Source organism: Chrysochloris asiatica, unplaced genomic scaffold, assembly GCF_000296735.1.
Source record: "Chrysochloris asiatica unplaced genomic scaffold, ChrAsi1.0 scaffold00067, whole genome shotgun sequence".
Taxonomy (NCBI): domain Eukaryota; kingdom Metazoa; phylum Chordata; class Mammalia; order Afrosoricida; family Chrysochloridae; genus Chrysochloris; species Chrysochloris asiatica.
Window position 1 is genome coordinate 10,974,262 of NW_006408585.1, and position 19,002 is coordinate 10,993,263.

The following is a 19,002-nucleotide window of genomic DNA, read 5'->3' on the forward strand; positions in this document are numbered from 1 at the left end:
ACAATATTTAGAGTGTTTTTGAAATTTTACCAAGTAAACTCCTGAGGGTTGGAGAGAAAGAGAGGGAAAATAAGAAACAGCCTTGGGTTCCTGCTGATACTTTATTTTGTGGAAATTAATGTGAGTGTTTTCATGTAATTTTGGATGGCTTAGAGGAAAAAACAGAAGCTTAAATTCTGTTAAAAGATGATTTTTTTCTGTTTATGGATTTACTGTGCTTTGCATGCTTGGTGTGGCACTGTAGGATAAGTCATGGACTGTAACCACAAAGTTGGTGGTTCAAACCCACCAGTCGCTCCTTGGAAACCCTATACAGAGTCTCTTTGAGTCAGAACTTAACAATACTTAACAACAACATGTATTTTTGCAATTCTCAGTGGTTTATCAGTTAAGATGTAGTTATCACCTCCATGATGAAATCTAATACAATCGACCCATGATAAGATCTGATGTGATCAATCCTGGTCTGATGTAATTAGCACCATCCCTGGGAGGAAAAAAAGCAAAATAGCCTCATTTTGTTGTTAAAGAGAGTGAAGCACATGGAATTATAGACAATCTCTGTATTAGAATGAGATCCATTCCTAACTGTGTCTTTTAAGAAGTCATACTTAAATCACACCTGGAGTATTGGTTCTTATTTAGCCTTACTTCAGTGCAAGAAAAGGCTCCAAGTCATTTTGGTGATTTAAAAGATGCCAACAGCAGCAAGTGAAGGTGATTATGATGTAGAATTCATTGAGTATGGGATGGCAGTGTTCAGCTGCTATCCAAAAAATTCACGGTTGGAACTCACCAGCTATTCTGTGGGAGAAAAATGAGGCAGTGTGCTTCCATAAAGAATTAGACTATGGGGAAGTTCTATTCTGTTCACTAGGGCTATGAGTCAGAATCTATTCAAGTTGAAGATTGTTGGTAAGTGCCGTTGAGTCGATTCCGACTCATAGCGACCCTCTATAAGGTTTCCAAGGAGTGACTGGTGAGTTTGAGCTGCTGACCTTGTGGTTGAAACTAACCTTACAGTCCAACACTTTATCCCACAGCACCACCCCAAGACTCCATTGAGGATTAGAGGGATGGTTCAATCATTTCAAAGTGAGGTCAAATTTAAGAACAAGAAAGAACAAGCAGGTGTTATCTGTAAGTTGTTGTTGTTGTTAAGTACTGTGGAGTTGGTTCTGACTCATAGTGACCCTGCACAGGGTTTCGAGGTGGCAAATCTTTACAGGAGCAAAAAGCCTCATCTTTCTTCCACGGAACACCTGGTAGTTTAGAACAGCCAACCTTGAGGTTAGCAGCCTGATTTGTAACCACTACGCTACCAGAGCTCCTTATAACCCAGGGACTGCCTTATTTGAGGAGGCTTCATAAAGTTCATGGAAGAATTCATTATTTTTCAATTCCATTTTCCATGAGATTTTTGAAACCCCCTCATTAAATTAATTGGGGTCACATGGCAAATTGGTATCATCAGCCAGTTTTGGTTTTTGTTTTAGTTTTTATTATGAATTATGTGATAGTTTATGTTGAGGAACATTAATTAGCTTTACATTCATCCTGCTGCATTTCATTTCGTTGCAATGATTACAATCCCCTCCATGCATCATCAAACAACCAAAGGGTACACCCTGTAAGCTAGCTCCCCTGACCATCAGCACACAGACTCTCTCCCTCCCTGAGTCCAGAGTCCCCAGCCACTCCATCTCTCCAGATCATCATCTCTGCCTCCATCTCTGGTGTCACTGCTTCTCTGGGTAGGGTCCTGCACTCCACTCTTATCCCTTGATGGTCCCAGGGACCTCCGCTCCTGGACTGCAAAGTCAACCATTCCCTCCTTTTGTTATAAAACGTCTGCCTTTACATTTCCAACACTCACAGTCAGTCCTGATAGCAATTATTCACTATTGTACCACAAGAGTCTTATCCCCATCTCCTTTCATCAGCCTTATCCAGACAGGTTGGAAAGCACTGAGTGGAGATTCTACCTTCCCCCACAACCTCTGGAACTAGGCTCCCTCTTGAAAACTTATAAGCCAGTCACTTCTTGCCTTTGTAACCCCTCTATTTGGGGTAGCCAACATCTAAGTTGCCCATACCTGTCAACCCTGTGTACCAAGGGGTGGGAATGATCCTCACTATAAAGATTTGTTCCTTCTTTTGATCTACTACATCCATACGTATAGGTCAAGTTCATCAAGTTGTAGCAGATTACTCTTTTTTTCTCTTCTTTCTTCTTCTAGTCAGGTTCTAATCATCCAGCCATTGAAGCCAGGTCAAGTGGGTACTATCTGCAAGTATGGGTGTTCTTGTTCATCTCTCCTCACTTCATATCAGCTGGATGATTCTGCTCTCGTCCTCTGTGGCCATGTCCCTGTCTCTGGGCTCAGGAGTCCCCAGGTCTTGCCATACTGCTGGCCAACCACATCTCAACCCAGGTTGATAGGAGTCTATTGAATGTGGTCGGACTTAGTTCACAACTTCATTGCTATTTTTCCCCACTGCCCCTTATTGGTTACCAACATGGTCACCAGCAAGACCACATGCCTGCTCATTTATTCCCCTTGAGTCTTAGTCTTGGAAGGGGGTTTGCCTTGATGGGACCCGACTGCTTGCCTTGATGGCTCCCAGGTGAACAACTTGCTTGTTCCTGTAGTTGTCAAGACTGCCATTATTGCTTTTGATTTTTCCTGTTGATCTTTCTCTCAAGAAGTATCATCTGTTCTTCTAGCCATTCCAGGCTGGTCTGCTTGTCCTTTCAAGTGGAAGTTTCCCACCTCAGAAGATTCTAGATGGGGATCAAGATTCCACCTATGGGCTTCTGCAATGCAAAGGCTCCATAGGAAGCCTCCTTCACTGGGCAAGTTATAGCCCCACTTTAGTTATTCCAATCCGTTATAGGCAGAAGACGGACATACACACTTTTTATGGTAATGTTTCTGGCTATTCCTTTCTCTCCCCCCATCCAGTGTCTATTTTACAATAATAGGCAATGGAAACCAAGATTCAAAAGACAGCCAAACATCTTAACATTATTTCCCCTCTTTTACCCAGTCAAACCATGCCTCAGTCCCTGTATCCCAGAGCTCTGTTGTTCTAAGATTGTGCATACATCATTATTTACCTCTGTCCCACTTAGCCCATGCAAACCTGCCTAACTGCTCTCCCATCCCATTTGCCTTGTTCTTCCATTCCCCTCCCCCTTCTTGAGTATTACCCCGTACCCCAGGACCCAAGCTATCCTGTGTCGATTCCCTACCCTGTGTTCCACTTTCCCCTCCCTCACCTCAACCCATCCCATACACCCTGGTAACCAGCAAAGAATTTTTTTTCCCATTTTAGTGTTGGTACTTTTTCTTAATCTTTTATAATAATGGTCCTATGCAGTATTTCTTCTTTTGTGACTGATTAATTTTACTGAGCATAATGTCCTCAAGGTTCATCCATGTCATGTGTGGCTTACAGCTTCCTTGTTATTCTTCAAGGTAGCATAATATTCCATTGTGTGTATGTATCAATGTTTGTTTATCCATTTCTCCCATTAATCGGCACTTAGGCTGTCTCCATCTTTTTGCTATTGTAAACAGTGCTGCTGTGAACATTGGTGTGCATAGATCTACTTGTGTTATGGCTTGTATTTCTTGTGGCTAAATACCAAGTAGAGGGATTGCTGGATCATAAAGTAGTTCTATTTCCAGCTTTCTGAAGAAGCACCATATTGTTTTCCAGAGTGATCAGACCATTTTACAATTGCACCAGCAATGCAGGAGTGTCCCAGTCTCTCCAGATCCTCGCCAGCATTTATTTTCCTCTACTTTTTTGATCTTTGCTGTTATTGCTGGTGTGAGATGATATTTCATTGTTGTTTTGATTTGCAGCTGTCTAATGGTTAGTGATTATGAACATTTCTTCATATTTTTGTTGGCTGCCCAGATCTCCTCCTTGGTGAAGTGTCTGTTCATGTCCTATGCACATTTTTAAATTGGGTTATTTGTCTTTTTCTTGTAGAGGTGTTTTAGTTTCCTAGATATTTTATAAATGAGTCCCTTGTCTGATGTGTCATTGCAAAAGATTTTTTCCCATTCTGTGGGCTCCCTTTTTACTCTTTTGATGCACATAAGTTTTTAATTTTTAGTATATCCCAATCATCTATTTTGTCTACTTTTGTTTGTGTAATTTTCAAAATATTTGGTAGTCTGTGTATGCCCTGTTTTAGAACCCTCACATTTGTCCCTATTTTTGCATTGATGGCCTTTATAATTCTGGGATTCACTTTTAGGTCTTTAATCCATGCTTCATTGGTCTTTGTATAAGGTGTGAGGTAAAGGTCTTGTTTCAGTGTTTTGCATATCACATTCCAGTTCTGCCAGCACCATCTGTTGAAGAGACTATCTCCTCCCCATGCAATATACTTAGGCACTTTTTCGAAAATCAGATTGCTGTATGTGGATGGCTTAATTTCTGGATTCTCAATTCTGTTCTATTGATCAATGTATCTTTCATCGTACAAGTACCAACCTGTTTTGACCACTGTAGCCATGTAGTAAATTTTGAAATCAGGGAATCAGCAGCTTCCCACCCTGTTCTTCTTAAGCAGTGCTTTGCTTATCCTGGGTCTCTTTCCTTTCCATATAAAGTTTGTAATTGTTTTTTCCATCTCTTTGAAGAATGATGTTGGAATCTGGATTGGGATTGCATTATATATGTATAGATTGCTTTGGGCAGTATTTACATTTTCACAATATTAAGTCTTCCCATCCAGGAGCATGGTATATTCTTCCATTTTAGTAAGTCTCTTTTGGTTTCTTGTAATAATGTTTTGTAGTTTTCTTTGTCTATGTCCTTTGTTTCTCTGGTTACATTTATTCCTAGATATTTCATCCTTTGGGTGGCTATTGAAAATAGTATTGGTTTCTTAATGTCCTTTTCAGTACTGTCATTGTTACTATAGAGGAATTCAACTGATTTTTGTATGTCGATCTTATACTCTGCCACTTTGCTGAATCTTCCAATGAGGTCATGTAGCTTTTTTTTTGTCTGCAAATAGAGAGAATTTTATTTCCTCTTTGCCAATTTGGATGCCTTTAATTTCCCTATTTTGATAGCTCTGGCTAACACTTCCAAAACAATGTTGAATAGGAGTGGTGACAATGGGCATCCTTGTCTGGTTCCTGTCTGCAAAGGGAAGGCTTTCAGTTTCTCTGCATTGAGAGTAATGTAGGCTGTTGGTTTTGTATAGATGCTGTTAATTATGTTGAGGAATTTCCCTTCAATTCCTACTTTGTTGAGTGTTTTTATCAGGAATGGATGCTGGATTTTGTCAAATGCCTTTTCTGTATCAATCTATATGATCATTTGGTTCTTTTCCTTTTTCTTATTGATACGTTGGATTACATTGATTGGTTTTCTAATGTTGAACCATCCTTGCATCCCTGATATGAATCCCATTTGGTCATGATGTATTATTTTTTTGATGTGCTGCAGGATTCTGTTGGCTAGGATTTTGTTGAGAAGTTTTGCATCTATGTTCATGAGGGATATTGGTCTAAAATTTTCTCTCTTAGTGATGTCCTTCCTTGGTTTTGGTATGAGGGTTATGCTTGCTTCATAAATGTATTAGGAAGTTTTCCATCCACTTCTATATTCTGGAATAATTTGAGTAGAATTGATGATAGCTCATCAGCCAGTTTTGTGCCATATCCAGACATTCCTCTCTCCCAACCCACACCTTCCCCTACAAGTCAGCACTTCAGGCACTCAAAATGTCTAAAAGTAAATCTAGCATTGTTTCCCACCATACACTTGCACGTCCTGCTGCATCCACTGTCTCAGTGAGTGAGGTCTCCATGCAGTCAACTAGACTTGGGTTCCTAAGTTCTTCTTCTCCCTCTTGGTTGCAGTCAGTCAATTACAAAGTCCTAGAGCTGTGGGTTAATGCACTGGTCTACAAGGTCAGTTTGAACTGCAAGGTCAGTGGTTCAAGCTCATCAGCTGCTCCTCAGAAACCCTATACAGAATCTCTGAGTCGGAACCAATTCCTGGCTCTTAACAACAACAAGCTGGTGCCACCTATTGCTGAAATCTGACCTTTCTCAAATCCCCACTCTACTGCCTTGTTGTTGTTGTTAAATGCGGTTGAGTAGATTCCGACTCTACTGCCTTAGATCAGGCCTTTATTACATCACACCAGGGCTATTGCTAGACTGGGTTCCTCATCCCAGGTTACCCTCCTTCCACCAAGCCTCCACTTCAGTGCTTCTCAGTATGTTCCCCAACCAGGAGCATCTGCATCACCCGGGAGCTTGTTAGAAATGCAGAATTCCAGGCATCACTTTAGACTTCCTGAATCAGGACCTGCAATTGATCACCATCTCCAGGTGATTCTCATTAGGCTATGCCCTCATAGAATTGCTGCTGTTAGTTGCTCATGCTGACTCCAAGTTTGCAGACTAGAACTTCTCCATAGTGTTTTCAATAGCAGAGTTGTCTTCTAGTATTAAATACAATCCTAACCATGTTCACTTTCCTGCTTTATAAAAACTCCTCCAGTGAGCTTCCATACTCTGAGGATGAAGTCTAAACCCCTTAAGATGCTACCTTATGGTTTTCCGAATTGAGCCACTGCCTACCTTCCTAGCTGCATTTCCTGCCATCCTCACTTCTACCTCTACGCTCCAGACACACCAAATTATCCAGAGTTCTCTGTGTTTTCCAATGGACATCTGTGTCCACCAACTCTGTGTTATTCAGCCACACCAATTACAATCCTATCAAGTTTTCCCTGTCCATGTTCTCCAAGGAATCCAGTTGGTATAGTGGTTAATGCACTTGGCAGCTGCTCTGCATAAAAACAATGTGGCAGTCTGCTTCCATAAAGATTTACAGCCTTGGAAACCCATTCAGTTCCTTTGGGTTGCTATGAGTCAGAAGCAGCTGGTCGGAAGTGGGTGGATTTCCCCAGGGCAAATCCCCAGTTGCTAAAGTACAATCTTGTCCACATGCACATTTTACTCTGCTGTGGGCCAAACCCCTACACCAGTTGATGGACTGCCAAGAGAGTTGCAGAAATGCTAGCTGTACCTCTCTGATGGTCTTAGACTTGTGAAATGCAAAATCATCCCCTGAAGCAACACCCCTATAAGAAAAGCAAGATGCATAATCAATAAGTGAGTTAAATAAGAAAGACTGAATAATTAGAGATCTACTTGTGGTATCTATTTAACCTCTCCTCTGAGTCACATAATGAAATATGTTTTGTAATCACATAAATAAACAACTTTACCATCAAAAAAAAAAAAACAAAAAAAACCACATTTTAAAATATTGCTCCAAGAAAAATGCCTCAGCAAAGGTTTTGGTTAAGTGCCATTGAGTTGGTTCTGACTCATAGCAACCCTGTATATGGTTTCCAAGAAATGATTGGTGGGTTTGAACCATCATTCTCATGGTTAGCAGTCCAGTCCTGCAGTGCCACACAAGCTAAGGTTAGATATTTATAATTGTCACTTGAGGGCAGGACAAACCAACATTAGAGAAGTTTTTAGAAAATGCCCTATTATCTAAAGGACCCCAAGAGACTCTGTGTCACATGGAAAAAAATGTTTAATTCTACTGTTCTGATGCTTTTCAAAGCTGCTTACTTTAGTCAATCTAACATTTACTGACTAAAATGGATGTCAGAAAAGACTCTGAAATTTGCATAGAGCATAGAGATGCTAAAGCAAATGGAAGAATTTAGGGAGTCAAAATGCTGGACAGAAAATTTCAAAGGACAGCTCAAGAAGACAAAAGTCATGCGTTATAGTGAAATATGCAAAAACCTGGAGTTAGAAAACAAAAAGAGAAAAACACACTCAGCATTTCTCATGCTGAAAGAACTGAAGAAAAAATCCAAGCCTCAACTTGCAATATTGAAGGATTTCATGGGCAAAAATGGAATCCTGATGTGGTGCAGTGGGTTAATGTGCTAGACTGAAAAGTTGATTTGGACTGCAAGGTCAGTGGTTCAAGTTCACCAGCCACTCCTTGAAAACCTTATTTAGGGTCACTATGGGTCAGAACTAACTTGATGGCACTTAACAATGAAAACAACAATGGGCCAAATATTGAATGATGCAAAAAGCATGAAAAGTAAATGGAAGGAAGAAAGGACAAGCAGACCAGCCTGGAACAACTAGAGGAACAGAAGATACATCTTCAGAGAAAGATGAGCAGGAAAAAACTAAAACAAAAATGGCAGTATGATTGACTACTACAAGAACAAGTGAGTTGTTCACCAAAAAGTCATCAAGGCAAGCAATGAAATCCCTTCAGGACAAACCCCACTCCAAGACTGAAATTAAAAGGGAATACATGAGCAGGCATGTAAGCTTGCTGGCGACCACATTGGTCTACTGGTGAGTGGAAGAGGGAGAAATGCAGCAATGAAGAAATGGGCTGAGTTCAACCATGTTCCATGGACTCCCCTTGACCTGGAGACGAGAGAGAGAAGAGGAAGGACTGGTTGGTCCAAAGTATGGTGAGACATGGGGACACCTGAGCCCCTGGACAAGGACATAGCCATGGAGGGCTACTTCTGAGAGTGAAGCATCCAGCTGATATGAAGTGAGGGGAGATGCACAAGAACACCCAAACTTGCAGATAGTACCCATTTGACCTAGTCACCATGACTTAATCATCAGAATTCGACTTGCTGTTGTTGTTAAGTGCTGTCGAGTCGATTCCAACCCATAGCAACCCTGTATAGGGTTTCCAAGGAGCAGCTGGTGAGTTTAAACCACTGACCTTGCAATTCAAATGACTTTGCAGTCTGATGCATTAGCCCACAACACCACACCAGAATCCCCAGAACTTGACTAGAGGAAGATAAAAAAGCAATTTTTGATAAAGGAAATGAGTGTAAATTGCTACAATTTGATGAACTTGAACTATACTTATGGATGTAGTAGCTCAAAATACCAACTCAGAGGGAGGGAATCTTCACATCAAGTATCAATCCTATTCCATCTGTATACAGGGTAGATAGGGATGGGCAACTTAAACATTGGCTATCTAAAATGAGGGGGCAATAAAGGCATAAAGTGACTGGCTTACAAGTTTTCAAGAGGGAGTTTAGTTTAAGAGTGTGCAGGGGAAGGTAGAGCCCCCATTGAATAGTTTCAACTTATCTAGATGGCGCTGGTGAAAAGAGATGGGGATAAGATTCTTATGATTCAATAATGAGTAATAATTATCAAGACTAATTGTGACTGTCACAACTGTAAAAAAGTAGAGGTTTTCTAACAAAAATGGGGAAGTAGTTAATCTTACAGTCCAGAAACAGAGGATCCTAGGACCATCAAGGGAAAAGACCACAAGTGGAATGCAGGACCCTATCCAGAGAAGCAGTGACACCAGAGATGCAGGCAAAGATGAGGACATGGAGAGAGGGAGCAGCTGAGGACTATAGACTCATGGAAAGAGACTGAGTGCTGGTGGCCAGGAAACAGGCTTGTAGAATGTGCCCTTTGGTTGTTTAAATTATTATATATTCCTGAGTGTTTTGTGTACAAAACAACAACAAGAAAAAAAAAACAGATGGAATGGAAGCAAATCCTGTTGAATAATGATGCACGGAGGAGATTGTAATCATTGCTATGAAACGGTGGTATAAAGTCTATGTTCTCCCATGTAAACTATCATTCAGTTCACAATTTAGAAAAAAAGTTGTGTGATAGATAAATTTACAACAATGACCAAAAGAGTAGCTATGGAGGTTGCTTATGTACAATTAAACATTTCCTGGAATTTGGGTTCTTGGTTTGGAGACTTAGGGTCATTGTTTCATGGGAAATTCCAGTTAATTGACCTAGTAACACAGTTAGTGCTTATGTTCCACACTCCTGGTTTGTTGTGTATTGCCTGGGGTCTTAAAAACTTGCAAGTGGCCATTCAAAGTACAATATTGGTCTCAATTCACCTGCAACAACAAAGAAAGAACAGTCAGAAATAGAACTGTATGAATGACTTCATTTGCTGAGAGCAAAAGAACTGGATGATGCCCAGCCACCATTAGTAAACATTTTGATTAAAGATTCCATAGAAGAATCCTGATGAACCCAGAAAATCCTGATCAAAAGGGGTAAAATGCAGAACAGAGTTTCAGATTCTCATGGACTCTAGACTAGTTGTAGTGATGGAGGGTAGAGGAACCCCTGGAACTATTGCCCTGAGATAATCTTTAAACTTCATACCAAAAAAATCCCCTGAAATCATTGAAAAGTACCTTAGTTTAACTAGTAAAAAAACTGTCTTGAGCATTATGCTCTTTTTAAGAACTGTCCAGGCGGGATCAAATTGATAACAGCAATTTAAGAGATTAGATAGAAACCTTGAGGCAGACAGTGAGTTTTAATGGGGGAGAAACACCTCAGAGGGGAAGAGAATGGTTGCACAACTAGAAGAATGTATCAATGTGCATGTAGAAACTGTTGAATTGTTATATGCTTTGCTTTGCATATTATCAACACAATAAATCTTATAAAAATAAAATAGAAGGAATACAAGGAATACACAGTCACTGTACCAAAAAGCAATGGTTGATGTTCAACCATTTCAAGAGAGAGCATATGAACAAAAACCAGTGATATGGAAAGAAGAATCCCAAGTTGCACTGAGGTATTGGTGAAAAACAAGGCACAAGAATTGACAGAATACAAATTGAAATCTTTTAGCAAACTAATGCAACACTGGAGGCAATCACTCATCTATTCCAAGAAATTTGGAAAACAGTTACCTGGCCAAACAATTGAAAGACTTCCATATTTGTGTCCATTCCAAAGAAAGGTGACCCAACAGAATATGGAAATCATTAAATAATATCATCAATATCATATGCAAGAAAAATTTTGCTGGCGATAAGTCAAGATGGTTGCAACAGTACATTGACAGGGAACTGCCAGAAACCCCAGCCAGATTCAGAAGAGGACATGGAAGGAAGGATATTATTGCTGACATCAATGGACTTTGGCTGAAAGCAAAGAATACCAGAAAGATGTTTACTTGTTGACTATGCAAAAGCTTTTGATTGTGTGGAACATGACAAGCTATAGATAACATTGCAAAAATAGGGTATTCCAGAATACTTAATTGTGCTCAAGAGGAACCTGTACATAGACCAAGAGACAGTCGTTCAAACAGAACAAGGGATGCTGAATGATTTTAAATCAGGAGAGGTGTGCACCAGGGTTGTATCCTTTCATCATACTTATTCAATCTGTATGCTGAGCAAATAATCTGAGAAGATGGATTTTATGAAGAGTGTGACATCAGGATTGCAGGAAGATGCATTAACAACCTGCAATATGCAGAAGATACAATCTTTCTTATTGAAAGCAAAGAGGACTTGAAATACTTACTGATGAATATCAAAGACTACAGCATTCAATATGAATTGCACCTCAATGTAAAGCAAACAAAAGTCCTTATCATTGTACCAGTAAATAACATCATGATAAATGGAGAAAAGAGTGAAGATGTCAAAGACTTCATTGTGCTTGGATCCACAAACAACACTTATGGAAGCAGCAGTCAAGAAATCAGATGACATATTGCATTAGGCAAATCTGCTCTACAAGACCTCTTTAAAATGTTCAAGAGAAAAGATATCCGTTTGAGGACTAAGGTATGCCTGACCCAACCAATGGTATTTTCAATTGCCTCATAGGCATGTGAAAGTTGGACAGTGATTAAAGAAGACCATAGAAGAATTGATGCATTTGAGTTAATAGTGGTGAATAATATTGAAAGAACCATGGACTGCCAGAAGAACAAACAAATCTGTGTTGGATGAAATACGGCCAGAATGCTCCTTAGAAGCCAGGATGATGAGACTTTGTCTCTTAGGCCAGGTTTTTGAGAGAAACATAGGTAGGTAGGTAGGTAGATAGATAGATAGATAGATAGATAGATAGATAGATAGATAGATAGATAGATGATAGATAGAGACATAGAGAAATTTATTATCTTACAATTGTATAGTCTCAGGTTCCCAGTGGAAGAAAGAGAGAGAGAGAGTCCCTCCTTCATGTCCATTGTATTGGGAGCAGGCCACACCCCCAAAGAAGCATCCCTTCAATTGATTGGCTGCTCACAGCTAGCTGCTCATCATAGTTGACTATGCCTGTATTAGTTTTCATCACCATGGGAATAAGCACGTCCCAACTGCTAAACCTCTGGAAACCCTGGTCTGGTCCAGTTGACACAGAACCCTAACCATTACAGTCTCTCATGCTTCAGACACATTATCTGATGGAACCAGTCCCTGAAGGATAACATGCTTGGTAAAGTGGAGTATTCAAGAAAAAGAGGCAGACCCTCGATGAAATGGATTGGCATGGTGACAGGCGTAATGGGCTCAAGCAAAACAATTGTGAGGATGGCGCAGGACCAGGTGGAGTTTTATTCTGTTGTGCATAGGCTCTCTGTGAGTAAGAACTGACTCAATGGTACCTAACAACAACAGCAACATTTTATTTAATCCTTACTGCAAGGTCGGTGGTTCAAGCTCACCAGCTGCTCCTCGAAAACCCTGTACAGGGTCGCTATGGGTCAGAACCAACTCGACAGCACTTCACAACAACAACAACAGCCTAGCAAGTAAAGGTTACATTAACTCCATTTTGTGGTTGAGGAAGCTGAGGCATATAAATTAAGGAACTGACCTGATGTGGCAGAGCCAGGATATAAGACTAACTCTTTCTGACTTCCAAGTGTACATTCCCACCCACCCCATCATGCAGCCCCACCAGGACACCAGGGACATGGGGCTGTGTCCAGGGAAACCTTAGGAAAGTCTGCAAATATAGAGGTGGTGACTTCTCAATCTTATATTTAGAGAGTAGGCTGCCCTCTGTGACTGCTGAAAAGAAGACAAGTTACGGTCAAGACCTATAAAGTCTACCATTCAATTCTGAAATTTCATTCTCATCGTACAGTCCTGTGCATGCAAAAGTGTTGGGAAACAGAATAATGGGCATAGCTATTATTTATTTGAAAATTACAGTGGTTCTGTAGGATAGGCACTGGACTGTGAACCACAAGACCAGCAATTCAAGTCCACCAGTCACTCTGAGGGAAAAAGATGAGGTATTCTGCTCCCACAAAGATGCACAGCACCGGAAACCCTATAGGTTCACTATGAGTTGGATGGTTCCAACCTAACAACATTGATGGCACTTTATAACATCACCTAAAAGTGCTTCTAAGCCTTTTTTTTTTTTTTTCAAATTTTTATTGTGAATTGAGTGATAGTTTACATGGGAGAACATCAGTTTTACACTCATCCTATAAGTGGTTTCATTACAATGATTACAATCCCCTCCCTGCATCATCACTTAACAGTATTTGCTTCTATTCCCTCTGGGTTTTTTGGGGTTTTTCTGGATGTACAATGAAGCATTCATGAGTATATAATCATTCAAACAACTAAAGGCCATACCCTGCAAGCCTGTCCGTTCCCCATGGCCACCAGCACACAGCCCCTCTTCCTCCATGAATCTAGAGTCCTCAGTCGCTCCATCTCTCCATGTCTTCACCTCTGTCTCCATCTCTGATATCTCTACTCTTCTGAATAGGGTCCCACACTCCTGTTCTTCTCTCTTGATTGTCCCAGGATCCTCCGCTCCTGGACTGCAAGATCAACTATTTCCCTCTTTTTGTTATAAAACGTCTACCTTTACATTTGCAAAATGTAAAGAACCACAAAAGTCTTATCTGCATCTCAGTTCACCAGCCCCATCTAGACAGGTTGGAAAACACTCAGTGGAGAATCTACCTTCCACCGCACTCTCTGAAACTAACCTCCCTCTTGAAAAGTTGTAAGCCAGTCACTTTGTGCCTTTATAGCCCCCCTCCCCCATTTTAGGTAGCCAATGTCTAAATTGCTCATCCCTGTCAACCGTGTGTACAGAAGGGGTGGGAATGATCCTTGCTGTGAAGATTCCTTCGCTCTTATAAGCTACTACATCCATAAGTATAGGTCAAGTTCATCAAATTGTAGTGGATTACTTTTTTTCCTCTAGTCGAGTTCTGATCATCCAGCCATTGAAGCTAGGTCAAATGAGTACTGTCTACAAGTATGGGCATTCTTGTGCATCTCCCCTCACTTTATATCAGCTGGACACTTCACTCTCCATTCTAGTCCTCTGTGGCTATGTCCCTGTCCATGGCTCAGGAGTCCCCAGGTCTCACTCCAGGTGGACAGGAGTCTATTGAATGTGGTTGGACTTAGCCCACATCTTCATTGCTGCTTTTCCCCCACTTCCCCTTATCAGTAGACCAACATGGTCACCAGGAAGGTTACATGCCTGCTCTTGTATTCCCTTTGAGTTTCAGTCTTGGAAGTGGGTTTGCCCTGAAGGGACTTGATTGCTTGCCTTGATGGCTTCCCTCGAACAACTTGCTTATTCTTGTGGTAGCCAATCAGACTGCCATTTTTGTTTCTGATTTTTCCTGCTGTTCTTTCTTTCAGCTTCTAAGCATTTTAAATGTATAATTTAACCCTCATATAAATCCTATAAGGTGACTGTTGTTAACCACCTCTGTTTCACAAAGGAGGAGGCTAGATGCAGAGAAATTAAGTACATTTTTCAAGGTCACAGCCAGATAGTGAGAGGTGAGGCTGCTCAGGTTTGCAATTGTCACAACTTAAAGGTAAAAGATGTGTAACAAAAATGGGCGAGGAGTTAATCTTACATTCCAGAAACAGAGGCCCCTAGGACCATCAGCAGAGAAGAGCATGAGTGGAACTTGTGATCCTAACCAGAGAAGCAGTGACACCAGAGATGGAGGGAGAGGTGATGGCATGGAGAGATAGGGCAGCTGAGGACTCTAGACTCATGGAAAGAGGACTCTAGACCCATGTGTGCGGGAGGCCAGGAGGCTGGTTTGCAAAACATGCCCTTTGGTTGATTACATGATTATATATTCCTATGTGTTTTCATGTGCATCAAAAAAAAAAAAAAAAAAAAAGGAATAGAGGGACCAATCGTGCTGGAGGGGATTGTAATCATTGCCATGAAACAAAATAACGATTGGTTGAGTGCAAAATCGATGTCTCCCATGTAAACTATTACTCAATTCACAATAAAAGCTTTAAAAAAACAAAAAAGTTCTGGCTGGTTCAAACAGACTGAGAGAAAACTGTGGGATTTGACTCAGGATTATGTTTTTTAGTTCAGTTATAGTCATTGAGTTTTCTCTTAAAAGCTAGATTTCTTTAACAAAGCTCCTGTTGTTCCAGAGTGCATTATAAAATTTGGATGCTTAAAAAATGAAAACTTAAACATGTCCATAATAAATAAATAAAATCCCACCAAGAAAAACCCTCTACTTTAACATATACTTATATATATTGTTGTTTTCAAGTGCCATCAAGTCAGTTCTACCTCATAGTGACCCTATATAGGGTTTCCAAGGAGCAGCTGTTGAGTTTGAACCACCAACCTGTCATTTAAATTGACCTTGTGGTCCAGCGCATTATCCTACAGCACCACGCCAAGACTCCTATATCATAGCAACACTACAGAGCAGAGTGGAACTTCTCCATAAGGTTTCTGAGGTTGTAAATCTTTCTACCATGGAGCAGCCGGTGAATATGAACCACCAATTAGCAGCCCAATGCTTATGCTGTGGAATAATGCACTGCACTGCAAGGTCAGTTTGAACTGCAAGGTCAGCAGTTCAAATTCACTTGCCACTCTTTGGAAACCCTATGCAAGGTCATTATGAATCAACAGCAGTGAACAACAACAACTTATGGTTCAGTGTCTTAAGCACTTAAGAAAGGTTGGCAGTTCAAACCCACCGGCTGCTCCATGGGAGAACAATGAGGCTGTCTGCTCCCATAAAGATTTACAGCTTCAGAAATCCTATGGAGTATTTTCACTCAGCTCAATAGTGTTGCTATGAGTTGGAATTAACTCAAAGGCAGTGACTATATGTGAGGCCTGACGGTGCTGTGGGATAAGCACTGGACTTGCTCACTGCAAGGTTGGCAGTTTAAACTCACCAGCCGCTCCTTGGAAGAAAGATGAGACTTTCTGCGTCTACAGAGACATAGAACTTCAGAACCCTTATATTCGATCGCTATGAGTCACAGTTGACTTGATGGCAGGGGGTTTGGTTTGGGTTTATCCTCGATTATTTTGGATGAAATCACTGTGGCCTTGGATAAATCAGCTAATTGCATCAGACTTTAGTTTTTCCATCTGTAAAGTGGGTATAATAATAGTAATTTACTCTGGTAGCGTAGTGGTTACGAATCGGGCTGCGAACCTTAAGGTCAGCGGTTCGAAACTACCAGCCGCTCCGCGGGAGAAAGATGAGGCTTTCTACTCCCGTAAGGATTTACACCCTCGGAAACCCTGTACAGGGTCGCTATAGGTCGGAACCGACTCGACGGCACTTAACAACAACAACATAAATATATGAAAAAGCATGAAAATCTTCTGTGGAAAAAATCCAGTATTTTTTAATTCAATTTGTCCACAAACTTTTGAAGCCTCTGTGTGTGTGTGTGTGTGTGTGTGTAATAAAATTCCAGCCACATTGTTCTTCTTTCATATTATATTCCAGGCATCTGTTTCTAACAGGCTTCTTGATCCAAGGAAACAATCAGACTAATGCAAATTCAGAGTCATTCTGCAAAACAATTGACTTGACTCATTAAAATGTCAGTGTTAGAAAGGACAAACAGCAGGATAATTGGATGACAATAAGGATGGAGAGAAGGAGGCAGATAAGAGCTAGATAAAAAGTGGAAGGGGGAGGAGGAGGATGGACAAGAGAAGATGAAGTAAGGGAAAGCATGGGAGGAGGAAAGGAAGGAAGGAGAAAGAGAAGTTTAGGAAAGTGTTTGTAAAGTAACAGACAAGGAACTGTAATGCAAGATGCCAGGATTCTGAATCTGAAAAGTACAAACAAGAAGACTTAAAAAAAAAAAAAGCAGTTATAAAGGACAATTCATTAGAACAACCAAACTCCCCATATAGGTCAGTATTTAAAAAATAGGGAGCCCTGGTGGCATAGCGAGGTAAGTGCTGGACTACTAACTGAAAGGATGATGATTCAAACCCATCAGGAGAAGGAGGAGGCACTTTGATTCCATAAAGATTTACAGAGACTCTATGGAGCAATTCTCCTCTGTCCTATAGGGTTGCTCTGAGGCAGAATTGACTGATCGGCAGTGGGTTTGGCTTTGGGATATTGAAAAATAATATTATATCCATATTAAATGTTCCCAATGTCTCCATTACATAGTACTGCTATAATAGAATGATCACAATTATATGGCTTACACAGAAACTTATTCCATCACAGTTTTGTTGGTGTTGTTAAGTGCCATTGAGTCGATTCCAACTCATAGTGACCCTGTATAGGGTTTCTAAGTCTTTTGAAAACCTTCAGCAGGCTACAAGTACAAACTGAAGGCACTGCAATGTTCCAGAGGAAGGTCTTCATCTTCTTTCAGCATTTGTGAGCCCAGGATCCTTGGCGATCTTCATGTGTCTTGGCCATCTTTCCCTAGATCTAATTGGTTCTCAGCACAAGAACCCTGGCTCTAAAGGACTTGCTCAGCTCCTGGCTCCTCTTTCTTGTTGGTACTGAGGAGGTTTCCCTCTCTGTTCACTTCTCTCTCCATTTTTTTCTCTTGTAAGATAAAACGTGTCAGAGGCCACACACCAGGAAAACCCCTTACATTGGTGAGTGCTGTTACATGAGTAAGGGTTTTGCATCCCATCCTCTTCCCCTTACAAGTAATTACCTGGTCATATCAGATCACATGACAGGGAAGGATTACATCATTACATAACTGCCAAACCATTGAGAATCATGGCCCGGCAAAGTTGACAATTACTTGAGGAGTACACAATTCAATCTACAACACTATGTATAATCATTACATTGTGGTTATGTAGGAAAATGCCTTTGTTCTTAGAGAGTTTATACTTAGGGGGAAAGTGTATCTGCTACTTAATTTTTAAATAATTCGGCTTTGAAAAATCTTGCTTTTTCACATACATACATTGTCATGAGTCAAGTAGGTTCAGACTCATAGTGACCTTGTGTACAACAGAACAAAATATTGCTCCCTCCTTTGTGATCAACACAGTTGTTGCCATGTTTGAGCCCACTGTCCCAGCGACTGTGTCAATCCATCTCATCAAGGGTCTTCCTCTATTTTCACTAACCCTCTACTTAATATGGGTGTCTGAAAAATCAATATCATGCCAAATGTTGTCAGTAGATTGGGATAAACACATGTGTATTATATTATCTTGTGACTTTCTGGAGATTTTAAGTTTTTCAAAATGAACAACCCAAAACAATTTCCATGCTTACAGAAATAGCAGTTAGAACTATATCTATGCAGTTCTGAGGGATACCAAGGAACTTATTCTGTGTTTATAAAACTTTAGAACCTAAATAAAGAAATAAATCATTATTCAGGGGAAACTTAAATGAACTTTAAATTTTTTTTGTAGGAAATTCACAGGATGCAGAATTTTTTAAAGAACCAGGAGGGCATGGCTACTGTCAACGAAAAATTGGCAAAATGGAAACATGGCTCCGTGAGCAAGAGGCCCGGGGACAGTTTTTTTGGGATGGCTCTAGCTCTGACTCAGAGGAGTCAGGGAAAGATGAAAAGAAATCACGAGCTCTGGTGAGGACCAGGACAGAAAGAATCCCACTTTTTGATGAATTTTTTGATCAAGAATAAGAACGCTGTTGTTATTGCTAAATGCCATTGAGCCAGTTCTGAGTCATAGCAACCCTGTACAGGGTTTCTCATGAGCACCTGCTGAGCTTGAACCAGATAAGGAATGTACTGAAGCTTTTCTCGCCTGTAAAAAACTTCCAAGTTGGTGTAAGAATTACTCTGAGGAAACCAACTCACTTTATTTGGTAAAATGAAATGGTATTACTGGATTCCCGTGGTTACAGGTTTTTCATATGTTCTATTAC

At 40.6% G+C, this 19,002-nt stretch overlaps 1 protein-coding gene across 1 annotated transcript in view; it reads left to right on the plus strand.

Annotated features, from left to right (window-relative positions):
- The window catches only part of LOC102829196 (chromosome unknown open reading frame, human C14orf105), a 61,838-nt gene extending 43,081 nt beyond the window's left edge, over positions 1-18,757 (plus strand). Inside the window, exon 6 of the mRNA XM_006864607.1 lies at positions 18,522-18,757. Within this exon, the coding sequence (XP_006864669.1) occupies positions 18,522-18,757 (236 nt within the window). The remainder of the gene's footprint in view (positions 1-18,521) is intronic.
- Positions 18,758-19,002: the final 245 nt, after the last annotated feature.